Consider the following 25,427-nt stretch of genomic DNA (forward strand, 5'->3'; position numbering starts at 1 on the left):
CCACTGAAACCCACGGAAAGTCTGTGATACCAGAAGTAATTACTGGAGGTTTCTTACATTTCATGCTGAGAAGTTTAAACCACTTCAGACCTGGTGGATTTCCATGACGCAAAAAAAAAGTGTTAACAAAACAAACAAACATGCACAGGGGCCACAATATTTAATACATCCCTTTACAATATGTGTGCTGGCTAAAGCCTCCCTTTTGTCCTATTAACAGCTGGTATACATGGTGCAAGACTAGTAGCAAAGAAACCTTAATACATTAATGTAAACATATGCAAGGTGACAGTGTGTCGCTTTGCCCTAATTTGCTCCACAATTGCCTTGGTACAAAAACGGCTTGGTTGAATAGTAAGTTATATATGAAAGTGTCACAGTAAAAAAAAAATGGTGCAAAGTTGAGGAAAAATAAGTTTGAGATTTATCTCCACACAAAAAAAGAAACGCATTGATAGAGTTGGGATTTTGTTTCATACGTCTGAAGGTGTTTTTGCCCCAGTTTTGCAGCCAGCGGAGATTTCATGCATAACACCTGTTGTATTATCCAACGTGGCCAGTGGTACGGGTTATACTTGTATATGCGTAGGAGTCAGGACAGGAGGGGTATTTTAATAGAAATGGCTAACGGTGTCATTGAGTCATCTTTCACCCTTTAAAGAGATCATCTGTTCCGAGGCTGCAAACCTCCTATCCCAATTTAAAGACCGGGGCGGGCGCCTTTTTAGTCCAACGTCACTCAGATGCAAAAACTGGTGCAAAGGGCAGCACCAGATGTATCAAGGAATAAACGATACTAAAAGCAATATCGTTGGAATATTACAATATCTGGAGATGATCGCGTGCCAGTTTTGTAGTCAGGAGACTTTAAAAAAGAATTCATTTGGACTTGTACCTGTCCAGAATTAGTGGCAGTTATTTTTGTGTGTATCTTATACTATATTAGTGAAAGCACTGTATGTTTGCCTGCATGCATGCCAGCCTGCCTGCCTGCTGGATGTCCGGTGTCCCTAGGGGAAATCTCATTGGTCCCTTGGGCCGCCCCCGCACACCTCTCATTGGCCTGAGGCGAGTGACGGCCCAAAGGACACACAGGGACACAAACACACACACAGGGACACACACACCACACACACACACAGGGACACACACACACACACACACCACACACACACACACACACACAGGGACACACACACACACACACACACAGTAGGGGGGGGTGTACATTAGCAGCATGTATAACCCGGGGGGGGGGGGGGGATCACATACCCGCCGGAGCCTCCGCCTCTTCCTCCCCGAAATCAGCCTCCAAACCCGCGCGCACCTCCTCCTCTCCCTGTGTCTCCCGCGCTTTCAACCCCCCCCCCCCCCCCGGCGCCGCTACAGTCAGCGGAGGAGCGAGTGCCCGGGACACAGCGGGGGAGCGGCCACAACACGCTGCCTCCCGCCTCAGATACACGTGGGAGCGGCCGGACGGGTGAGTGAGCGGCCTTCACCCACCCCTCACCCCCCTCAAATCACCTCCCCTCCCACCCCCCCCCCCCCCCCGGCGCCGCTACAGTCAGCGGAGGAGCGAGTGCCCGGGACACAGCGGGGAGCGGCCACAACAAGCTGCCTCCCGCCTCAGATACACGTGGGAGCGGCCGGATGGGTGAGTGAGCGGCCTTCACCAACCCCTCACCCCCCTTCAATCACCTCCCCTCCACCCCCCCCCCCCCCCCCCCGGCGCCGCTACAGTCAGCGGAGCGAGCGAGCGCCCGGGACACAGCGGGGGAGCGGCACAACAAGCTGCCTCCCGCCTCAAGATACACGTGGGAGCGGCCGGACGGGTGAGGGAGCTGCCGGACGGGTGAGTGAGCGGCCGGACGGGTCAGGGAGCCGGCCTTCACCTCCCCTCACCACCCTTCACCTCCCCTCACCCCCTTCACCTCCCCTCCCCTCACCCACCCCTCACCTCCCCTCACTTCCCTTCCCTTCCACCCCCCTTCACCTCCCATTCACCTCCCCTCCACCCCCCCTTCACCCCCCCCCCACCTCCCCTTCACCCCCCCCCACCCCTTCAACCCCCCCCCAACTCCCCTACAACCCCCCAACTCCCCTTCACCCCCCCCACCTCCCCTTCACCCTCCCCTCCACCCCCCCCCTTCACCTCCCCTCCACCCCCCCCTTCACCTCCCCTCCACCCCCCCCTTCACCTCCCCCTCCCCCCCCCCCTCACCTCCCCTCCACCCCCCCCCCTTCACCTCCCCCCTCCACCCCCCCCTTCACCTCCCCTCCACCCCCCCCTTCACCTCCCCTCCACCCCCACCCTTCACCTCCCCTCCACCCCCACCCTTCACCTCCCCTCCACCCCCACCTTCACCCCCCTTCACCTTCCCTTCACTCCCCCCTTACAACCCTCCCACCACCTCCTCACCACCTCCACCCCCCTTCCCACCTCCCCCACCCCCCTTCCCAACTCCCCACCACCTCCCCCCCCTTCCCACCACCTCCCCCCCCACCCCCCCCCTTCCCACCATCTCCCCCCCACCTCCCCTTCCCCCCCACCTCCCCACCACCTCCCCCCCCACCCCCCCCCCCCTTCCTGAGGCGGAGTCACGGGCCAAAGGACACACAGGGGACACAGGGACACACACACGTAGACACACACACACACACACACACACACAGACGTAGACACACACGTATACACACACACACACGTATACACACACACACGTATACACAAACACACACACGTATTCACAAACACACACACGTAGACACACACACACGTAGACACACACGTAGACACACACGTACACACACACACACGTACACACACGCACGTAGACACACACACACGTAGACACACACACACGTACACGTAGACACACACACATGTACACGTAGACACACACACACATGTACACGTAGACACGTACACACACACACACACATGTACACGTAGACACGTACACACACACACATGTACACGTATACTCACACACATGTACACGTACACACACACATGGAGACATACACACACACACATGGAGACATACACACACACATGGAGACATACACACACACACATGTACACATACACACACACGTATACACTCACACACGTATACACACAGGTATACATACACATAATGTATACACACACACACATGTATACACACACATGTATACACACACACACATGTATACACACACACACATGTGTATACACACACACATGTGTACACACACATGTGTACACACACACACGTGTACACACACACACGTATACACACACACACACGTATACACACACACACACGTAGACACAAACACACACACGTAGACACAAACACCACACACGTAGACACAAACACACACACGTAGACACAAACACACACACGTAGACACACACACACGTAGACACACACGTACACACACACGTACACACACACGTACACACACACACACACGTACACACACGCACGTAGACACACACACACGTACACGTAGACACACACACGTACACGTAGACACACACACATGTACACGTAGACACACACATGTACACGTAGACACGTACACACACACACACACATGTACACGTACACACACACACACACATGTACACGTAGACACGTACACACACACACATGTACACGTATACTCACACACATGTACACGTACACACACACATGGAGACATACACACACACACATGGAGACATACACACACATGGAGACATACACACACACACATGTACACACACACACACACGTATACACTCACACACGTATACACACAGGTATACATACACATAATGTATACACACACACACATGTATACACACACATGTATACACACACACACATGTATACACACACACACACATGTGTATACACACACACATGTGTATACACACACACATGTGTATACACACACATGTGTATACACACACACATGTGTATACACACACATGTGTACACACACACACATGTGTATACACATACATGTGTATACACACACATGTGTATACACACACATGTATACACACACACACATGTATACACACATACACATGTATACACACACACACATGTATACACACACACGTATACACACACACACATGTGTATACACACACATGTGTACACACACACAAATGTACACACACACACACACATACAATGTATACACACAAACATGTATACACACACACAAACATGTATACACGTGTATACACACATGTGTATACACACACACACACACACACGTATACACACACACAATATATACATACACACAATGTATACACACACACGTGTATACACACACACACACGTGTATACACACACACGTACACATACACACACACATGTATACACACACACACACATACAATGTATACACACAAACATGTATATACACACACACCCCAGCACCACCACATCAGCACACCGGTATCCCATGCCCCCCCAGCACACTGGCATTCCCTTCTCGGCTCCCCACCATTCCCAGCCCCCATCAACACCATCAGCACCCACACATCGCCACCTTTGCACCTCCCCCATCGGCACACCCACATCCGCACCCCCACATCAGCACCAAACCCTCCCAAATCAGCACACCAATACAATCACCATCAGTACAGCCACAGCAGCACTACCACCGCACATGGGCCGCGTGGACCACTCCCCACCCAAATGCCACACCCACACCACAAACATCCCGGGCAACGCCGGGGCTCTCAGCTAGTTTATTTATAAAATGTGTTACCAGGAAGTAATACACTGAGAGTTACCCCTCGTTTTCAAGTATGTCCTGAGCACAGAGTTACGGTGACAGATACATGGTTACATTAAATGGTTATACATTCAATTTACAGAGATTTCATGTTAGAGACAATATATGTTACTAGCTGATATACCCGGCTTTGCCCGGAGGCAGGGAGGGGACAGGGGGTGTGAAAGGCAGGGAGGGGGCGTGAAAGGCAGGGGGGGCGTCAAAGGCAGGGGGGGACGGGGGCGTCAAAGGCAGGGGGGCGTCAAAGGAAGGGGGGGGCGTCAATGGCAGGGGGGCGTCAATGGCAGGGGGGGGGGCGTCAATGGCAGGGGTGGGGGCATCAAAGGAAGGGGGGGGCGTCAAAGGCAGGGGGGGCATCAAAGGTAGGGGGGGTGTCAAAGGCAGGGGGGGCGTCAAAGGCAGGGGGGGCGTCAAGGGCAGGGGGGGCGTCAAAGGCAGGGGGGGCATCAAAGGCGGGGGGGGGGGCGTCAAAGGCATGGATTCCTCCCCCTGCACTTCCTCACCTGGCAGCATGCCGCGCTCCTCGGGCTGCCACTGGTTCTCTCCCCCCTCGTGGCCTCCGCCGACTCCCTGTGGCACAAAGGAGGTATTGCGCGGCCGCAACTCCCTGCCGCCCTCCTCCTGCTCCTCGGGGATGTTGAGCCGTAGAGAGCGTGCTCTGGGGGTTGGGGGTAAGTGGGAGAGCGACACACACACACACACAGACACACAGACACACACTCACCTCTACTTCCGGGCGCCGCCATCTCACTCGGCGCCGCGAGGGAGGAAGGGGGTCCTTCCGGGCGCCGCCATCTTAAGCGCCGCGAGGCAGCTGCAGCCTGCCTGGCCACTGCCTGTTCCCCCGCCGGGGAGGGAGGTGAGTGGAGCGCCGGGGAGGGAGGTGAGTGGAGCGACGGGGAGGGAGGTGAGTGGAGCGGCGGGGAAGGAGGTGAGTGGAGCAGTGGGGAAGGAGGTGAGTGGAGCGCCAGGGAGGGAGGTGAGTGGAGCGCCGGGGAGGGAGGTGAGTGGAGTGCCGGGGAGGGAGGTGAGTGGACCGCCGGGGAGGGAGGTGAGTGAGCACCGGGGAGGGAGGTGAGTGAGCGCCGGGGAGGGAGGTGAGTGTGTGTGTGTGTGTGTGTGTGTGTGTGGCCGAGGGGGAAGACAGTGGCCGTTGGGTGACGTCAGACCCACCAATCTGATTGGCCAGAGGCTGAGGACCAATCAGATTCACCGCAGATAGCACTAACCTTTTGATTTTATATATTAAGATAGGCGTACAGTATGTAACAGTTACAGACCAGATTAAATTGAGAGACAGCTGAAGTCTTGAAGTTACTTATACTGGAGGCAGATTTGATAGTCTCTGGTAGACTGTTCCAGTTGTGAGGTGCACGGTAACAGGAGGAGCAGTCGGATACTTTTTTGACTCCTTTTGGAGTCAGATCTCAGATGATAAGTGCTGCATGTGGTAAGGGTGAGGAGCTTGTTCAGGTAGACGGGTAACTTGTCCAGAAAGTATTTGAAGGCAAGACAGGAAAAATGTACTTTGCGCCGAGACTCAAGAGATGGCCAATCTAGTTCTTGGAAAATGTAGCAGTGATGTGTAGTACATCTTAATATATAAAATCGAAAGGTTAGTGCTATCGGCGGTGAATGTGATTGGTCCTCAGCCTCTGGCCAATCAGATTGGTGGGTCTGACGTCACCCAACTGCCACTGTCTTCCCCCTCGGCCACACACACACACCTCCCTGGCGCTCAGCTCTCTCTCCCTCTCCGGCGCTCACCTCTCTCTCCCTCCCCGGCGCTCAGCTCCCTCTCCCTCCCCGGCGCTCAGCTCTCTCTCCCTGCCCGGCGCTCAGCTCTCACTCCCTGCCTGGCGCTCAGCTCTCTCTCCCTCCCCGGCACTCAGCTCTCTCTCCCTCCCTGGCGCTCACCTCTCTCCCGCCGCACTCACCTCTCCCTCCCCGGCGCTCAACTCTCTCTCCCTCCCCGGCACTCACCTCTCTCTCCCTCCCCGGCGCTCAGCTCTCTCTCCCTCCCCGGCGCTCAGCTCTCTCTCCCTCCCCGGCGCTCAGCTCTCTCCCTCCCCTCACCTCTCTCTCCGTCCCCGGCACTCACCTCTCTCTCCCTCTCCGGCAATCAGCTCTCTCTCCCTCCCTGGTGGGGAGACGGGCAGTGGGCAGGCACGCGGCACCAAGTACCTAAGATGGCGGCGCCCGGAAAGACCCCCTTCCTCCATCGCGGCGCCGAGTGCCTAAGATGGCAGCGCCCGGAAGGAGAGGGGACATATCTGTGTGTGTGTGTGTGTCACTGTGTGTGTGACACTGTGTGTGTGTGTTTGACACTGTGTGTGTGTGTGTGTGAGACACTGTGTGTGTGTGTGTGTGTGTGTGTGTGTGTGTGTGTGTGTGTGTGTGTGTGTGTGTGTGTGTGTGTGTGTGTGTGTGTGACACTGTTTGTGTGACACTGTGTGTGTGACACTGTGTGTGTGCGTGTGTAACACTGTGTGTGTGTGTCACTGTGTGTGTGTGGGACACTGTGTGTGTGTGTGTGACACTGTGTGTGTGTGCGTGACACTGTGTGTGTGTGTGTGCGTGTGTGACACTGTGTGTGTCACTGTGTGTGTGTGTGTCACTGTGTGTGTGTGTCAGACACTGTAGGGTGGGGACCCCCCCTCCTGTCCACTGCCCCCCCCCCACCTCCTGTCCACTGTCCCCCCCCCCTCCTGTCCACTGTCCCCCCCCCCCTGTCCACTGTCCCCCTACCCTCCTGTCCACTGTCCCCCCCCTCCTGTCCACTGTCCCCCCCCCCCGCTCCCCTCCCCTCATAGCAGGAAATGTAACACACGGGCAACGCCGGGTCTCTCAGCTAGTTGTATAATAAAGTTGTTGGGTGTATAGTTTGGTAAGGTGAGTTTTTGGGTTGCTGTACCATATACTATGTCCCCATAGGTTATAATTGGCATTAGCATCTGCTGTGCAATGCGCTTTCTGATCAGCGGGCTTAGGGAGGATTTATTCCTATAAAGTACACCTAGTTTGGCATAGGTTTTGGCGTATCAATATGCAGATGTGTATGGATCCCATGCATATAGTTAATCCCCTTCACTGAGACACTACTAACATGTCTGCCTAAAATTTGTATCCAATGTGTAGGGATAGGGATATAGCTTATGGGAATCCATGTTAAAATGGACAAGAAGCAAAAAGTGACACACTGTGACTGCTCATTTGCATGTCATTACCCAGAATCCCAGGCTGCAGTGGAAGCACTGTATGCTATATGCTAAGAGATAATGGGAATGGCAGGGTTGCAGACATGACGCACGTTAGTGTGCTCACAAGTGGGATTTGTATTTGCTGCACACTGTATGAAACTTGAAAAGGAGTTCCTTATAATTCAGCGGTGCGCAAACTTGGGGCGCGAGACTTTTTTGGGGAGGCGCTTACCCAGCTTCCATGTCCACTCGTCTCCATGACAACATGACGTCCAATGACGCTGCGGGCCATGTGACGTGACATGACCCTGCAGCGTCACATGCCCCCGAAGCGTCATTTGACGCCGCATGGGGAGGCGCAACACAGGGGGATAGCAGGCAGGGGGGGTGCAGCACAGGGGGATAGCAGGCAGGGGGGGTGCAGCACAGGGGGATAGCAGGCAGGGGGGTGCAGCACAGGAAGTTTGCACACCCCTGCCTTATATGACAATAAAGGATGGCATATGAAATAATTGCTACATTGTATGATGATATAGTTAGCCGAATACTGTATATATAGCCTCCTTAATTTGACCTCTGACTCTTTAACCTTATGTTTATTCCCTGAAGTGTTCAATTTTAGAGGTGACTGTCACTTCTCTGACACTGCTCTGACAGACAGGGCCTGCGTGACTCAGAGAAGTGAAGGATAGTATGTGGGCAGGTTATTTTTTGTCTTCGTGCGATTTAAATCACTCAGAGGTAACAGTGACAGGACATGCCAGCTGCGGTCCTATCTCCTCTTCTCGCTGCTCATCTTCCCTCCGTGCCTACCCTCCTCTCTCCCTCTCAGCTGCCCTCCATGCAGCTGACCCCTGTCTCAAGAAGCTAGACTACAAAATACTGAACTCCAGCTATCTAAAGCTAATACTTCTAGAGAGTGGGGACACCAAAGTATTTCCATCTTCCTTTGCCTGTGCGATCAATGTTCTGAAACCCCAAAATACCTACGGTGGGTTTGAAAGGTCCCTCCAGCACCAAAGGGTTAATCTGCTCCCCTTCCTCAATCCCACACAGGCAGTGGCCGAGTGACACCTGTGCCAATGTAAGGGGATATGTCAGACCTCTATTCCTATTCCGGTTTCAGCCTATAAATACTGATGTACAACACTCCCCGCCGGCCGGGATATTTTGATTCATTACCTCCCGGGAATGTTTGGGTGGGGACCTGTCAGGTGACATCTGGGAAGGCCGCACAAAACCGTGCGATGAGTCACACAGACACACAACGGGTGCCGGGAATATGCGGCACAGTAATAGGGCTTAATATACCTTTGAATGATTCAGCGCCCTCGGTGACTGTCTCTGTGTCAGTATGACTGCCTGTCATGGCGATGCCTTTTAATGTTGTCACTTCTGTCCTGATTTTATCGAGACGTTTTCATAAATTGTCATCTCTAGTGCCGCTGTCCCAGGTCTGGGTTACATAACGCCAGTAGATCCCCTGCAAACGCTAGGATATGTTCACCAATAAACTCACAATTTGAGAGAGCTACCGTATGTATCAAGCAGGACCTCATGTTATTGGCTTTTAAACATTTCCCCTGCCGCTAAGAATTCTGGAGCATTAATATTCACTGCTTGGCGGCTGCCAGTGACCGCAGAGCAGGGACGCCCCGTACGCTATAGCACTGCAGCAGAGCACCATGGGTAGGGTTGCCACATTTACATTTTATAATACGGGATGGCGAAACCCATAATGAAAGTGTGACGTCATGATGAATGACTTGCAAATCCTTGGAGCCGAATGGTATCTCTCCCGCCTGACTACTATATTCTTTGTATTTTATCATCTCTGCTCTTGGCGGCGCGGGGAAAGATGCGCACTGACCTAATGGAGCGGTGGAAGAAAAAGTAAGGTAGGGGAGGGTCTCATGGTATTAGGAGATGACCCGGCAGTGTCCTAACTTTATTCTAGTAATGATTTAGTAAGATGACAACTATCGGGACAGGGAACTGTTACACTCACGTAGAAATCTATTAAGTTTTTATGACTGATTTGATTACACTCATTTGAACCTCACGCTAAAATACGGGACAATTATGCGCCCCGACAGACCTTTCCGGGACCACGGGATGTTTGGCAGCCCTATGGTGGAGGGGCCGAAATGGGTGTGGAGAGGTAGGGCGGCCAGACATTTTTTTGCTCCAGATCCCACTGCCCGCCTGTTCTACCCCTGGCATCAACTTCCCCAAAAAGTCAAATACTGTACATAGCAGAAGGGGAAGGGAGTGCACACTGCGACAGATCTATCAGAGAAACACACCTCAATGCAGATTCTATGCACCTGTTTTGTCCCGGTTTTGCAGTGAGTAAGCTATGATAAATCCCAGCTTCAAAAGGTTTTTGGTGCAAAACTGGTGCTATTCTGGAGGAAAACAAAATGCTCCGAATTTTGGCAAATAAATATAATCCTGTTCCATTCCGTGCTTCATTCAGTGCACTTTTTTGTCCCAGAATTGCACAATGAATAAATGGCGGTCTGAACTTATTTTTGCTTCCACAAATGCGAGAAACTTGTTTATCAAGCTAGATCTGGGGAGGATTCCTGATGTAATAAGAAATACATCCCGCTGTAACGTGGCTGTGTAATCGCCCTAATGCCTCCTATACCCAAACCTTAAATTGATGCACGTGGGAGTAAAATACCGTAATGCATTGGCGCTGCTGACAGGCGCATGTTCAGAATGTCTCCAGAATGAATAATGGTTTGATTTAATGGCCTTCTGTGTCCCATTATATGTATTGTATTGTTTGTCTTTATTTATATAGCGCCATTAATGTACATAGCGCTTCACAGTAGTAATACACGTGGTAATCGAATAAATAACAGATAATATAAATAACAGATCATGGGAATAAGGGCTTTAGACATAAACATAACATTAAGGAAGAGGAGTCCCTGCCCCGAGGAGCTTACAATCTAATTAGGCCTAATATGTAGGCCGCGATTAATTAAGCCGTGATGCAGGGAATCACCCCTAATCTGGCTGAAACCACCACATCGAGCTGTGATACGGCAAGTGCCGGACTTACGCCTAAGGCTGAGTCCCCGATGGCGCTGAGCGCGCTCATGCTTGGAGAGCGCTCCAAGCACGAGCGCCGGGTGTCCTGTTATTTACGTGCGCACGTGGGGGGGGAAATTGAGCATGGTGGAAAGTTAGATTTTTTTGTTTACATAAGCGCTGAGGAGCGGTGAGCGTGTGTGCCCATGCATGACCGTGCGCGCACCGCGTGAGCGGGAACCTTCATATATCTATATATGTAAGTAACCGCGGCAAGCGCCGCGCGGTCAGCGCTAGCGGGGACGCAGCCTAAGATAACTAAGGCTGCGCTTATAGTGCTTTGCGACGGCGATGTGACGTCGCTCCAAAACAAATCAATTGACTCCGTTGCAAGCGCTTATATTAAGCGCAACGGAGCGACTAAAAATTTGGAAGCCGGGAAAATTTGATTTTTTAGAGACAGTCGCCACATGTGACTGTCTCTAAACCAATCACTGCCCTTGTCGCCAGCGACGTCGCTGCAAATGAAATGATAACTTTCGCTATTGGCGACGGGTGACGTCATCGGTCGCGTCGCCGGCACTATAAGCGCGGCCTAAGTTACAATTTACGGCCTCACAATATGAGGGGCCTCAAAAATTGAAACAAATGAATGCATTTCAAGTATTACAATCAGATGATAAATAAAGAAGATCTCAGGGGAAAGAAAGATTCTCTATAAATATGGACATTTTCGCTGAATTATGACCTTACGCATCATGTGCAGCGAAAGTAACAAACTCCGGAGCTTGTCATTTGAAGACATCATCAATGATTTTGCCCTCCAAAAAACCCCAGAAAGAAAATGTTTTAATATTAAGATGAATGTGATGCGCAAACACTTTTCATTTTAGCTCTGTGTACATAACAATGCTAGTATAATACTTTCATTAATTACAGTTTCATGTTTTATATTTTCAGTGGTCAGAATTCGGGTGACCAGACAGGCCCGTTTTTTCGATGTTTGTCCCATCTCCCGACTTTTCTGTCCACTGTCCCGGTTCTTCTCTGCACTGGTGCTTGCTGGCTGCTTGTGCGCATGCACAATTGGCGCCTGCCGGCTACGCATGCGCGAGCTCCGATTGCGCACATGAGGGCTGTAGACACCTCAGAACAGGAGATGTCAGAGCGGCCATCATTTATATATCCCATCTTATAAAAGTTGGCTAAAAGGTTTTAAGGATGCTCAGTACAACATTCATTTTTAGAAAGGATAAGATTTCATCCCAGAGTCTTGCTTTAAAGATAGCTGTTCAGTGCTACAGGATGCAACAACTGGCCTGGAAATTGACTTCAGCACATTTTTAACACGTTTTGCAGCCACAAGTTGCCCTCACCACTTGGATCTTAAGATAGGGGCTTCCTTCTCACGCCGTTTACAATGATATCTGTTGTATTTACATTTGTATCGAAGCGGTGTACCTGATTCACATTGTATTTCATTCTGTAATGATAACAATAAGAATTGTTGCTTATGTAGGGGTGACAGTGTACGCAGCGCTGCCTGTAGAGTTTTGCAGGAAGAATACCTGGCCCCAAGGAGCTTTCTATCTAGGTTTTGGTGCCCGAAGTACAGGGAGATAAAGTGATTGACCCAAGGTCATGGGTAGAGCTGACAGTGGGATTCAAAGTGGGTTCACCCACTTCAAAGGCTTACCACTAATCTGCTCCTTCTGCTCGTACTGTAAGACACTGAGTACACAGTAAGCACTACATGACAAATAAATACTACCCGTACTGCCATTTGCAGGCATCTCTGGCACTGAATGGGTTAAGTAAAACTAAAACTCTCTTGGCCTCCCTTGCCAAATTGAATCATATGATTTCGCCCCAATCTCACTTTTACCCTTTGGTCCTCCTACCCTCTCATTTCCCGTCTCTCTCTCCCCTCTCCCCATTCCTATCTCTGTCTTTGGGACACATTGCAGCTGTTGAAACAATTGCATATGATCCATTCTGGGCTGAGACTGTGTGTGTGTGGTGGAGGGGGTAGTGTGTGGTGTCGTGGAAGGAGGTGGGGGCTACAGAGAGGGGTGGGGGGTATCTGATGTCACCGGACATACAAATAGCCAAGCCAAGAAGCACTCAGTCCTGTCTCAATTCACCCCAGCTCTAGGATCCTCATCCACTCTGAGAACCCCAGGCTCTCAGCGCCAAACCCTACAGTAACCATGAGTCAGTCCTACTCCTCCAGCCAGAGGGCTTCCTCCTACCGTCGTACTTTCGGAGGGGGATCCCCATCTTTCACCCGGTCCACCTTTGGATCCAAGGGAGGTTCCGCCAGCTCGGTGTCCTCCAGAGTGTACCAGGTGTCCCGCGCCGCAGCACCCCAGAGCCTGTCCAGCTTCAGGGCATCTAGAGTCACTCCCGTGAGATCGGGCTACACCGGGGAAGTGTTGGACTTCAGCCTGGCCGACGCTATGAACCAGGAGTTCCTGCAAACCCGAACCAATGAAAAGGTGGAGCTGCAGGAGCTGAATGACAGGTTCGTCAACTACATCGATAAGGTCCGGTACCTGGAGCAGCAGAACCAGATCCTAGTGAACGAGGTGAACCGGATCAAGGGCAAGGAGCCCACGCGGGTCAGTGAGCTGTACGAGGAAGAGATGAGGGAACTTCGCCGGCATGTAGACATCCTGACCAATCAGAAGGGCCGAGTGGAGGTGGAGAAGGACAATCTGGTGGAAGACCTGCAGAGACTGAAGCAGAGGTGAGGGCGGTGGTAGCAGGAGGGCGAGAGGGGGGAGAGGGATAAGAAGAGGGGAGGAAGGTGAGCGGGTTAGAAGCAAAGAGAGTGAAGGTGAGAGAGCGTAGGAAGAAGGTGAGAAGAAAGGGAGTGGAGAGGAGATGATGGGGAGGAAAGGGGGAAGAAAGGTGAGTGAGTAGGGGAAAGCAGAGCTGAGAGCAGAAAAGGAGGAACGAGGGATAGAACGTATGGAGTGAAAGAATTGTTTCAATTCTTTTTCTCACGTCCTCTCTTTCTTTTTTCACTCTCTCCCTGTCTTTTTCGGTTTCCTTGCGCTCTCACATTTAATTCTGCTTCCCTGTCTCTCTGTATCTCCTAACTCTGCCCCTCTCTGTTCCCATTTCTGTACTCTCCCTCCCCTTTCTCACACAAGTGCACTCTCCATATAAGGGTCTCCCTCTCAGGAATGTCTTAGCGGATGCAGTTATCCCAAGCAGGGCTCTAAAATTCAGTTAGCAAATGTCAGTAACATCCTGTGACACAGTGTAATACTGCATAGCTCTTTACTCCCTGTAATTCCCAGTGTGGGCTTATATATTTCACTCCCAGCTTTGGCTGTTCCATGGAGCCCCCATGTCTCCCTGTGTGCACCGTTCTGTATGACTCTCAGCACTCCCTATGTGTTCTGTGACTTCCAGCTGCCCCCCTGGCAAACTCCACACACTGTAACTGTGCCACAACACTGCACATAATGTGACACTGCTAACAATCCTGGTTCTCCCCCCGCCACCCCGTCCTCCCCACACACACACTGGGACACTGCTAACAACCCTCCTCCCCCACCCCCCACGCACACACTGCTACAGCTATGCACTGCGACTCTGTGATAGACTGCCACACAATATGACACTGTAACTACCTCTCCTACACACACGCACACATTCTGTGCCACACGTGGCGACACCGTGCCACACATCCACTATGACTCTGTCGCTGTGACAGACCCCACATACTGTACACACGGTGACACTGCTCCACAAACTCTGTCACACAACAATCTGAGTATGCCTGTAATATCAGAGGCAACAGCTGTGTATTTCTGTGAAAGCCGTGACTATTTATATCGGGATACCAAGCCTGTCACTTTTAGGACTTTACGCCTCAGTGAAAATGCTCAGGGACATATAGACTGTCATTTTAGGAATGGGCGGCTCTGTGAAAGGTCAAAGAGACAAACTGTGACCTTAAGGATAGGATAGCCGAGTGCAAGGACACCGGAACACATACCACTGTCACCTTGGGGAATTAAAGGGAAATAGCCCAGATTGTAACCTTTAGTCATGGAAAACTCAAGAGAAGGGCCCGGAGATACATATACTGTCACCATTAGAAATAAACGGCACAAGGGAAGAGCACAGGGACACTGTCACCTTAAGCATTAGGCTCCCCATGGGGGGATAGGCATGGTGACACACCATGGGTTTCTGTATCAGAGTCTCCCAGCTGTAAAACTAGGGCACCATTGGTGCAAATCAACAAAACCCAACTTCTTGTATGAAAAATCCTACTAAAAATTGGGAGACATTCAAAAACTGTCCATGGGTTGAACTTTAACTGTAATGAGAATGTGAGGGAGAGAGGGTGGGGGGTGAGAGAAGGAGGGAGGGGGGTGAGAAGGAGAGGGGTGGTGGGAGAAGGGGGTTGAGAGGAGAGAAAGTGGTTAAGAGAGGGGTGGGGGTGAGAGAAGGAGGGAGGGGGGTGAGAAGGAGAGGGGTGGTGGGAGAAGGGGGTTGAGAGGAGAGAAAGTGGTTAAGAGAGGGAGGGGGTGAGAGAGAAATGGATAGATTAAAAGCTGGTTAGATGCAATGAATGGGCATAAATACATGTTTCTCATCCCACCCCTGACTAAAATGTGAATGAGCACAGACACCAAGCCATCGCTCACTCCTCCTGAGTATTAGAAATGATGGGTGGGGAATGAGCTGTTGCACTTTTACAGAGGAATGTCCAGGAGGGAATGGGCACAGAGACAAACTATCCCTCACCCTCCCGCAGACAGAGGTCCTAGAGCCCCTCTTAGTGAGATAAAGACATGAAGAATGATGGAGTTCAAGAAAAGTACATTCTCCCCATGTAACTGCTCCCCTATTAGGCGAGATAGGGACATTGTTCTCATGTGGAGTGTGAAACATTCACTGGGATGTGATCTCATGCTTATTCCACTAACAAGCAGGAGACACTGCAATTACCATAATAGGGCAGGAGCAGAGGATATAGCTTCCCTTCTCCCTATCTCTCCCTTCTCCCTATCTCTCCCTTCTCCCTGTCTCTCCCTTCTCCCTCCCTTCTCCCTATCTCTCCCTTCTCCCTATCTCTTCCTTCTCCCTATCTCTTCCTTCTCCCTTCTCCCTATCTCTTCTTTTCCCTTCTCCCTGTCTCTCCCTTCTCCCTGTCTCTCCCTTCTCCCTGTCTCTCCCTTCTCCCTTCTTCCTATCTCTCCCTTCTCCCTATCTCTTCCTTCTCCCTTGTCCCTATCTCTTCTTCTCCCTTCTCCCTATCTCTCCCTTCTCCCTGTCTCTCCCTTCTCCCTATCTCTCCCTTCTCCCTATCTCTTCCTTCTCCCTATCTCTTCCTTCTCCCTTCTCCCTATCTCTTCTTTTCCCTTCTCCCTGTCTCTCCCTTCTCCCTGTCTCTCCCTTCTCCCTGTCTCTCCCTTCTCCCTTCTTCCTATCTCTCCCTTCTCCCTATCTCTTCCTTCTCCCTTGTCCCTATCTCTTCTTCTCCCTTCTCCCTATCTCTCCATTCTCCCTGTCTCTCCCTTCTCCCTATCTCTCCCTTCTCCCTATCTTTTCCTTCTCCCTTCTCCCTATCTCTTCCTTCTCCCTATCTCTTCTTCTCCCTTCTCCCTATCTCTCCCTTCTCCCCATCTCTTCCTTCTCCCTTCTCCCTATCTCTTCCTTCTCCCTATCTCTTCCTTCTCGCTTCTCCCTATCTCTTCTTCTCCCTTCTCCCCATCTCTCCCTTCTCCCATCGTCCTATCTCTCCCAGGCTCAGTCTCTTGCTTCTTTCTCCCCTTTTTCTCTACCATGTTTGTTCTCTCTTCCGTTCTCGTTAGTGGTAGCTTATATGATTGTGTATTCACTTTGATGTGTGTCTGTCTCTAGGTTTGGGTCAGACTCTTAACCCATTGTTTTCCTATTCCGCGTAAGGCACCAACCAATAGATAGCACCGTCCAAATGGTACATACTAGATATAAATTGGGATTGGCCAGCTGGAACCAATTTAACTTGGAACTCTGCTTCTGGCCCATGGATCTGTTCAATGTTGTTTGCCTTAACTGCAATTCTTTTGACTTCAATGGCAGTTTCTGCACAATAGTGCCCTGATCAGCACTATCATAGTTTAATAAATAACTCCCTTTATGTCACTGACATTTTTGCCACCTCACATTTTAAACTTCAGATTACAAGAGAAAGTGATGGCCTCACATGCATACAATGCTAATATGTGTGCTGTATAACACCTGTGTAATATCCTGTTTCTCCATCAAACGAGTCCCCAAACTCTGACCTAGTGCAATGACGATTAAACTATGCAAACAGATGTTGATAAAGCACCTCTGCCAGACCGGTTCAAAATGCATCTCTGAGTATCAGCTTCAGGGGAAACCAGATAGGACAAATAGTTCTGAGTATCTGCTTTGTGAATGTACGTGTAATTCCACCTGTCAGTCCAACCATAATGTCATGCAGTCTAATGCTAGTTCATGTTCCTCACCCTCATACTGACTGAGTTTGTGCATCCCTTTAGACTGCAGGAGGAGATCCAGTTGAAGGAAGATGCTGAGAATAACCTCTCTGCCTTCAGAGGGGTAAGACCTTTTCTAAGATTATGATCTCTCTATAACCCTTTGTATTTCCCTGCAACCTGACCTTGTATGTTGGAGCTTATGTCTTTTTTCTCTCTGTAACCTTTCATCCCACCAAATCCGTATCTCTCATTTGCAAGCCCATGTCTCTCCCCACTTCCTCCTTCACCTGGCATGGGATTTCTTTTATATTGTTCCTCCTCTGCTCTTTGATCCAACGTTTCCCGCACCTTTGTCCCCTCTCAGGATGTCGATGCTGCGACCCTTGCCCGCATTGACCTGGAAAGGCGCATTGAATCTCTGCAGGAGGAGATTGCATTCCTGAAAAAGATTCACGAGGAGGTAAGAGAGGCAGCCAAACAGGAATCAGGTCTTTGAGCCCCACAATTTAGGGACTGAGCCCAATCTAGATGTTTTGGGTTTTTATTTTCTTGAAACTTATTGTCCAACTGGATATTGTATCAAGTTCATGGACATAAGCCTAACCTCTTTCGCATAGAGTCTTGGAACATTGAACTTGGGATCCGGATGACAAGTTTTAGGTGTCTGGTTGGAGATGATAATCCTTGTGTCCCTGCAGGAAATCCGGGATCTGCAATCACAGTTACAGGAACAGCATGTCCAGGTGGAGCTAGATGTTTCGAAGCCAGATCTGACGGCGGCTCTAAGAGACATACGCTCCCAATACGAGAACATATCCGCCAAGAATATCTCAGAGGCTGAGGAGTGGTACAAGTCCAAGGTATGGTGGAGTGTTGCCACTGAGACTTAGTGTGACCTTGAACACAGTGTTTCTCTGAACTCTTGTCTTTCATTCAGTCCATTTCTTTCAGTGATATCATCATGGTCCTTCTCCGTTAATTCAATTGTTGACCTCCATCTGATATGCTTATGGTCTTTGGGTGTGTCTAAACGCCTCTCTTCCTTCTTTTTCTGATCCTCATGTTCTCTTTCTAGTCTTTTCTGAAATATTAATCTCTCTAATGATTATGATTCCTCTCTCTCTCTCTGATAGTCTTACTGAACTCTCTGATTTCCCCAAGTTACAGATCCCTGGCACAGTTGATTTCTCATTTCTTCCATGCTTTTTATTCTTTGGTACTCTGTACTCAGTGACTCCCTCACAATTGTATTTTCTCCCTGCTGCTCTCTTATCTAATCCTTTTATATTTTTGTTTACCCCATACAAAAAAAAATGTGTGGGGGGTGGAGGCAGTTGGGGGTGTTCTATTTTCAGCTCTCCCTCCTAATGTTCACTTGTCACTTCACTTTGTCCTGCAGGTGTCTGACCTCAATCAAGCCGCACAAAAGAACACAGATGCTTTGCGCCAGAGCAAGCAGGAGATGATGGAATTTCGCCACCAAATCCAGTCCTACACCTGTGAGATCGATGCACTCAAGGGAACCGTAAGTAACATACACATTCTACCAGCGCACAATCCTAGTGCTGATATATTCATAAGAGCTCTGTTATCATTGTTGGGTTCTTCAATTAATAATAACTTTATTTAATATTGCGCTTTTCTCCTAATGGGAGCGCTTTTCTCAAAGCGCGGCACAATTACAGTATAGAGCGCAGTACGCACCATATACTGTAGGATTGTTACAGACACCGTCCCTGCCCAGATGATCTTACAATCTATGATTGTGGTGCCTGAGGCACAGGGAGACAAAGTGACTTGCCCAAAGTCACAAGGAGCTGACACTAGGGTCTTTACTCACTGATCCTTCTCCCAATTAAGAGGTGGTGTAACACCCTGACCATGGATATCTAATGGTACCTGGCGGTTTCCTCCAAATAAAGCTGTCCTGTGCCAGACTTTGTGATCACCTATAATCCTAGTACTCTCTGTCTTCATCCAAACCCCAGAGTTGCACCCGTATACATATCGCTGGACTGAGGTCTTCTTGTTCTGAGCTTCTGGGCTCAGTGTCACCAAATTCTTTAATCTTAGGCAAAGATGCGCCATTACCTTTGCTCTGAACAGTCCCCAAAGGTGCTAATATTCGTGTGTGCCCGAAGCCGTGAGCCCTTCACTCTTAAAGATAGAGGGATGGTAGTATTTTTGGCACCCCTGCAGCATTATAGTAACATGGGATGTGTTAAGCTCTTTGAGTTGGAAAGTCCTAGCCGCGTCGGGCTCTCAGATCATCTCTCTGCTCGCAGAATGACTCCCTGATGCGCCAGATGCGAGAGCTGGAGGAAAGGTTTTCTGGTGAGGCCGGCAAGTACCAGGACACCATCATCCGGCTGGAGGACGAAATCCGTAACATGAAGGACGAGATGGCGCGACACCTCCGCGAGTATCAGGACCTCCTGAACGTCAAGATGGCACTGGACGTGGAGATTGCAACATACCGCAAACTGCTGGAGGGCGAGGAGAGCAGGTGAGAGAGGTGTAGGGACCACGGGGATCACCTGTCCAGCACGTTCACACTAAGGCAGGGGTGGCCAACTCCAGTCCTCAAGGGCCACTAATGGATCAGGTTTTTAGGATATCCCTGCTTCAGCACAGGTGACTCAGTCAGTGGCTCAGTCATAATGAGCCACTGATTGAACCACCTGTGCGGAACCAGGGATATCCTGAAAACCTGGCCTGTTGGTGGCCCTTGAGGACTGGAGCTGCCCACCCCCACACTACGGCAATCCAGGCTGTTGATGCAGCACAGTGGTATATTCACTAGGAAAATGGCAGGGTCCATTCAGCTGTATCATATGTTTAACTGTGGCAGTGCAATATATTGTACTCTTGTGACATGCATGAGACACCGTGATGCAGCCACAATGACTTAAATACCCTGGCCTCAGATTAGGATTTAATTATGTAGTAATAAAGGGAGATAGTTAAAATGTGCAAAGAAGCCATTGGATGTTTCTATATGGGATGGGAGTAATGAGGTCCATGTATATAAAGGAATCTCATGTTGGGATATGTCCTCTTTATAAATGAGCGACACTGATTATAAAGCAGCCTCAGATCTGAAGATCTCCTGCTAATAATTTAGGGGAACCTAGACTCAGTAAATTACCTCCCAATAACTTTAAAAATGAATGATAATAATAGCAATAACACTGAGACATTGATTAAATCCCTATGCACAGAAGAGCCTCAGTATGTCCCTATTGTGATGTTAGTATTTGGTAACGGTCCCCTCCCTTATATCTCTTTTCTGTGTTCTAGGATCACTCTTCCAATCCAGACCTATTCTGCACTGAGTTTCCGAGGTAAGACCCGCCAAGTATCCCAGTAATTATTAATCAGCCAATGCTTTCACATTAACAAAATACTTGGGTCGCAGAAAACTGATTTCCTAAACCGTTGTAAACATCTATTAAACTTATAGTGGGAATATGATAAATATATTTTAGTGATGGACTACATAGCATTAGGTATAATTGATACATAAAACACGCAGATACCTATCTTGGGGGATTGTTTGGGAATAGTACAGTTATTTTAGAAGATGTCTTTCTTGGATTACTCTGTTACTGTCTTATCATCTCTGTTATCTGTCCATTATGGTCACTGTGTCTTCATCTCTTTGGCAGAGACCAGCCCAGATCAGCGGGCATCTGAAGTTCATACCAAGAAAACAGTCATGATCAAAACCATTGAGACCCGTGATGGAGAGGTGAGTAACATGCTGCTCTAGAATTACACCTACGTCATATGTATTAGCCCCAAAAGTTTTTGGCGAAGACGTGTAAACAAATGATAAATATCCCCTTTATGTACTGCACTTTTGTAAGTATACATGTCGTCTCCTATTACTGTGTGTCTCTTGTGTACCAGTGTGAAGCTTATGTTCCAGAGATTATCCCATTCACACTTTGGGTTAAATTCTACATTTGCAATCAATTCCAATTGGCACACAATGTCTGTATATATCCATTGGCTACCACAATATACCAGATATCTGTGATGTCTTTAAGGTCTGGTTTTAAAAAAATCAACCTTCTATTTCCTATGCAATTATTGTTTGGTTATCTCCTTTTTTTCTTTATCATTTCCTCCTTTCGTCCTTTTCCACCCCCTCTGCCAGTCTCTCTGTTTCCAGCTATTTCTCCCATTTTTCATTTTCTCTCTCCCTATGAGGGTTATTTCTCAAGCCCTGTTACAAGTTAATGCACCCGTGCTGGACTTGCATTAATTCCCATTTAAGTCGATGGGTGTTGACACCCATTCATCCCGGAACAGAATTTGATGGATGTGGGGGGGGGGGGGGGGGGGGGGGGTGGGTGTCTGCCGTTTGCTTTACCAAGTCCTCTTTCTATTTCTCTTTCATCTTACCCTATTAATATACCCCTCCCCATGCATGTCTCCCTCTTTGGCCCTTAATGAAATTGCTGTGAAGCCTCTTCTCTGTCAGGGAAGCCTCCAAGCCCCATTCTGTTAGTCTGTCAGTTTCTTAGACTTATGAAAGTCTTTAGTATATCTGGTTCTTTAAGCAAGTTCCTGAGACACACACAGACAGACACACAGAAACACACACACCTCCTTGTGGGGGAGGAAACACTGCAGCTGCTGCAGAGAAGTTTCTAAAAGTAAAGACAGTGCAGCTGTCTCTATGAACTGGTGAAAGATGGACACACGCACGCACGCACGCACACACACACTATATATATATATTTCTCTGGCTTTGCATCTGATTCCCATGCTGTGCTTAAAAGCTGGTAACAGCGAGCATTAGCTTATATGGATTCCATGTAACAATGGTTTTTCCGGCAAAAGTGACACGGTGTGCTCATTTCAATTCCTTCCCATGTTACGTAACTTTTACCACCATTAACTTAATTTGACCCACCAACCAACACTCTACTTGAGAGCCAAATCCTGTCAGATCCCCGCGGGGACAGTCATCCAGTCCTTTTCTAGCAGTGCTTATAAGGACATGTCTCTCTGCAGGTGGTCAGCGAGGCTTCCCAGCATCACCATGAGGTGCTGTGAGCACGGAGAGTGGACACATTGGAGATGGACATACAACGGAACCATACAAGCAGCCACCATGCACAGCCTGAGCACAACCCTGCTGGACAAAGGCAACCTCATGCTGTACCATCACTACACACCTCCTGCTCCCATCCCTGCTCCCTGAGCGTCACCCGGTACTAAGGACTCCTGACTACAAGCTGATGACTGTGCGTCTCTCTCCGGCGAGCTCTTGTTATAGAGCATCCTCCTGTAGGTGTTTCACCGGTGCCAGAGGCAGCACAATGAAATGAGAAATAAAGTCACAGACACCATCACAAACAATTGCATTCCCCATTCATTCTTAGGAAACTTTGTCATGTACTGCAACACCCGGACAATGTGTACCCTGCTCAGATCATAATCAGGACTCTTTCGCTGTTGTAACATAGGTAAAGAATAAGTATGGTATGCTGCATTAAACTTGCATATGATAAATACCATGCTTATTCTATAGCTAGGACAGCACCCCGGCAGAACACTCATGTAATGCATGGCCCAGCTCTTGTATTGCTTTGTGATGTAGCACCCATGCCATCTATGCCCTGCACACATTACAGCTACACCTGCTCATATGAATGGGAGGAAAGGTGTGCTAATGCTTAGCTAATTCTATTGCTAAGCCTGCTCTCTAACACCCACACTGTGCATACGCATACAGCTCATTCGTACACCTAGGTCGGCTCTTATATAAGGTAGCATCTGAAGTCAGAACTGTTCACGCATATACCACCCATATACTGTAATATATACCATTCTGCAAACACAACTATTCTCACTAATAGCGCCTAACAGTGATTCTCCTGCGAATGCTCCAGAAGACACAGACCACCCGTTCTGCAGCTGGTTCTGCTGCATGCTATAACAGGGGTGCTCAACTCCAGTCTTCAAGACCCCCCAACAACTCAGTTTTTAAGGATATCCCAGCTTCAGCACAGGTGGCTCAATCAGTGGCTCAGACTGAGCCACTGATTGAGTCACCTGTGCTGAAGCAGGGATATCCTGAAAACCTGACCTCTTGGGTGCTATTGATTACTGGAATTGAGCACCACTCTAATATAGAACACTAAAAGAAAGCAGCCCAAACTCATTTGATACCCACCGTGCATTATATTGGGCCATGCCAATAGAGTGAAGCTTGCGGAGGGTAATGGTGCTTGTGATTTGGGGGCATTGGCAAAGTGGGATATGGTTCAAGCACGTGAGTAAGGAAAGGAGATCGTTAAAGTGGACGTGTTAGAAGCACAGTTTTAGGGTTCACATTCAGGACAATGATTATGCATCCGATTGGCTGTTGAATGTGGTCTGAAAAGAAAACAGGGTGAACTTCCCAGAAGCCTCTGCTGTTGTGTGTCACTAGGCAGAGAGTAGAGGAGAAGACAAAGGCTGACCCATATCAATGTCTGACATCTAACGGTACAAAAAGAACAAACAAAACCACAGCACAATATACACTTTCATCGAGTAACTGGGGCAGTTTATTAAGTGAAAATGAAATGATAGAAGCAAAACTACATTTTGCTCTGGGGGTATATTTTTTATTACATAGAATGTATATCAAATGGGAGCGGTTCAAGTAGATTTTGGGACTGATTCCAACACACACAGTAATTAAAATAAAGAAATAGTAGGTAAAGTGCAAGTGAATAAATTTGTCAAAAAGGTACAAGTTTGCATTGTTTTTTTTTATTGAAATGCAGATGGTAGTAAAAACAAAAAAGGTAATCTGCCTGTACAGTATGTATATAATCAATGTAATAAATAAGGATACAAAGTGAAAAAGGGCACACTTTTCTAATTGTTTTTCTCTGTGCAAACAGAGGAACCTATGTTTTATTTAGACTTTGAACATATATGCTTGACCATACTGACCTTCACAAACACCCTTTTTTTACTCCTCCTCCTATACACTTCTCATGACCATTATTCCCCTACACACGCCATTACCTTTATTCCCCTACACACTCCCATGACCTTTATTCCCCTACACACTCCCATGACCTTTATTCTCCTATATACTTCCATGACCTTTAGTCCCCTATACACTCCCATGACCTTTATTCCTCTACACACTCCTATGACCTTTATTCCCTTACACAGTCCCATGACCTTTATTCCCCTATACACTCTCATGCCCTTTATTCCCCTACACACTCCCATGACCTTTATTCTCAAATATACTTCCATGACCATTAGTCCCCTACACACTCCCATGACCTTTATTCCCCTACACACTCCCATGACCTTTATTCCCCTATATACTCCCATGGCCTTTATTCCCCTGTACACTCCCATGACCTTTATTCCCCTATACACTCCCATGGCCTTTATTCCCCTGTACACTCCCATGACCTTTATTCTACTACACACTCTCATGACCTTTATACCCCTACACACTCCCCTGACATTTATTCCCTTATATACTCCCATGACCTTTATTCCCCTACACACTCCCATTACCTTTTTCCCCTACACACTCCCATGACCTTTATTCCCCTACACACTCCCATGACATTTATTCCCCTACACACTCCCATGACCTTTATTCCCTTATATACTCCCATGACCTTTATTCCCGTACACACTCCCATGACCTTTATTCTCCTATATACTTCCATGACCTTTCGTCCCATATACACTCCCATGACCTTTATTCCTACACAGATCTTATGACACCTATTCCAGCACACAGATTCTCCCACCATGCTCACATGCACTCACTCACGAGTCCGACCACCTCTATGCAGATTGGTCAATGTGGAACATGCGAAAAGTTGGATTTCAAGTGGAACAGTTCATGCAATAACCACCTGACAGATACTGACAG

General features: G+C 48.9%; 1 protein-coding gene across 1 annotated transcript; it reads left to right on the forward strand.

Moving 5' to 3' along the window:
• Positions 1-13,150: 13,150 nt before the first annotated feature.
• On the forward strand, positions 13,151-22,885 carry DES (desmin). The gene is made up of 9 exons (XM_075609603.1): positions 13,151-13,785; positions 17,573-17,633; positions 17,877-17,972; positions 18,211-18,372; positions 18,912-19,037; positions 19,798-20,018; positions 20,813-20,856; positions 21,181-21,263; positions 22,538-22,885. Exons 1-9 carry the CDS (start codon positions 13,247-13,249, stop codon positions 22,577-22,579), a joined length of 1,374 nt encoding a protein of 457 aa, XP_075465718.1. The 5' UTR covers positions 13,151-13,246; the 3' UTR covers positions 22,580-22,885.
• Positions 22,886-25,427: the final 2,542 nt, after the last annotated feature.

The sequence above is a fragment of the Ascaphus truei genome, chromosome 7 (assembly GCF_040206685.1).
Source record: "Ascaphus truei isolate aAscTru1 chromosome 7, aAscTru1.hap1, whole genome shotgun sequence".
Lineage (NCBI taxonomy): Eukaryota > Metazoa > Chordata > Amphibia > Anura > Ascaphidae > Ascaphus > Ascaphus truei.

Coding starts and splice junctions, on each gene's coding strand:
- DES (XM_075609603.1), top strand. CDS start 13,247: ATGAGTCAGTCCTACTCCTCCAGCCAGAGGGCTTCCTCCTACCGTCGT. Junction 13,786..17,572: donor CTGCAGAGACTGAAGCAGAG/GTGAGGGCGGTG, acceptor GCATCCCTTTAG/ACTGCAGGAGGAGATCCAGT. Junction 19,038..19,797: donor TCGATGCACTCAAGGGAACC/GTAAGTAACATA, acceptor CTCTGCTCGCAG/AATGACTCCCTGATGCGCCA.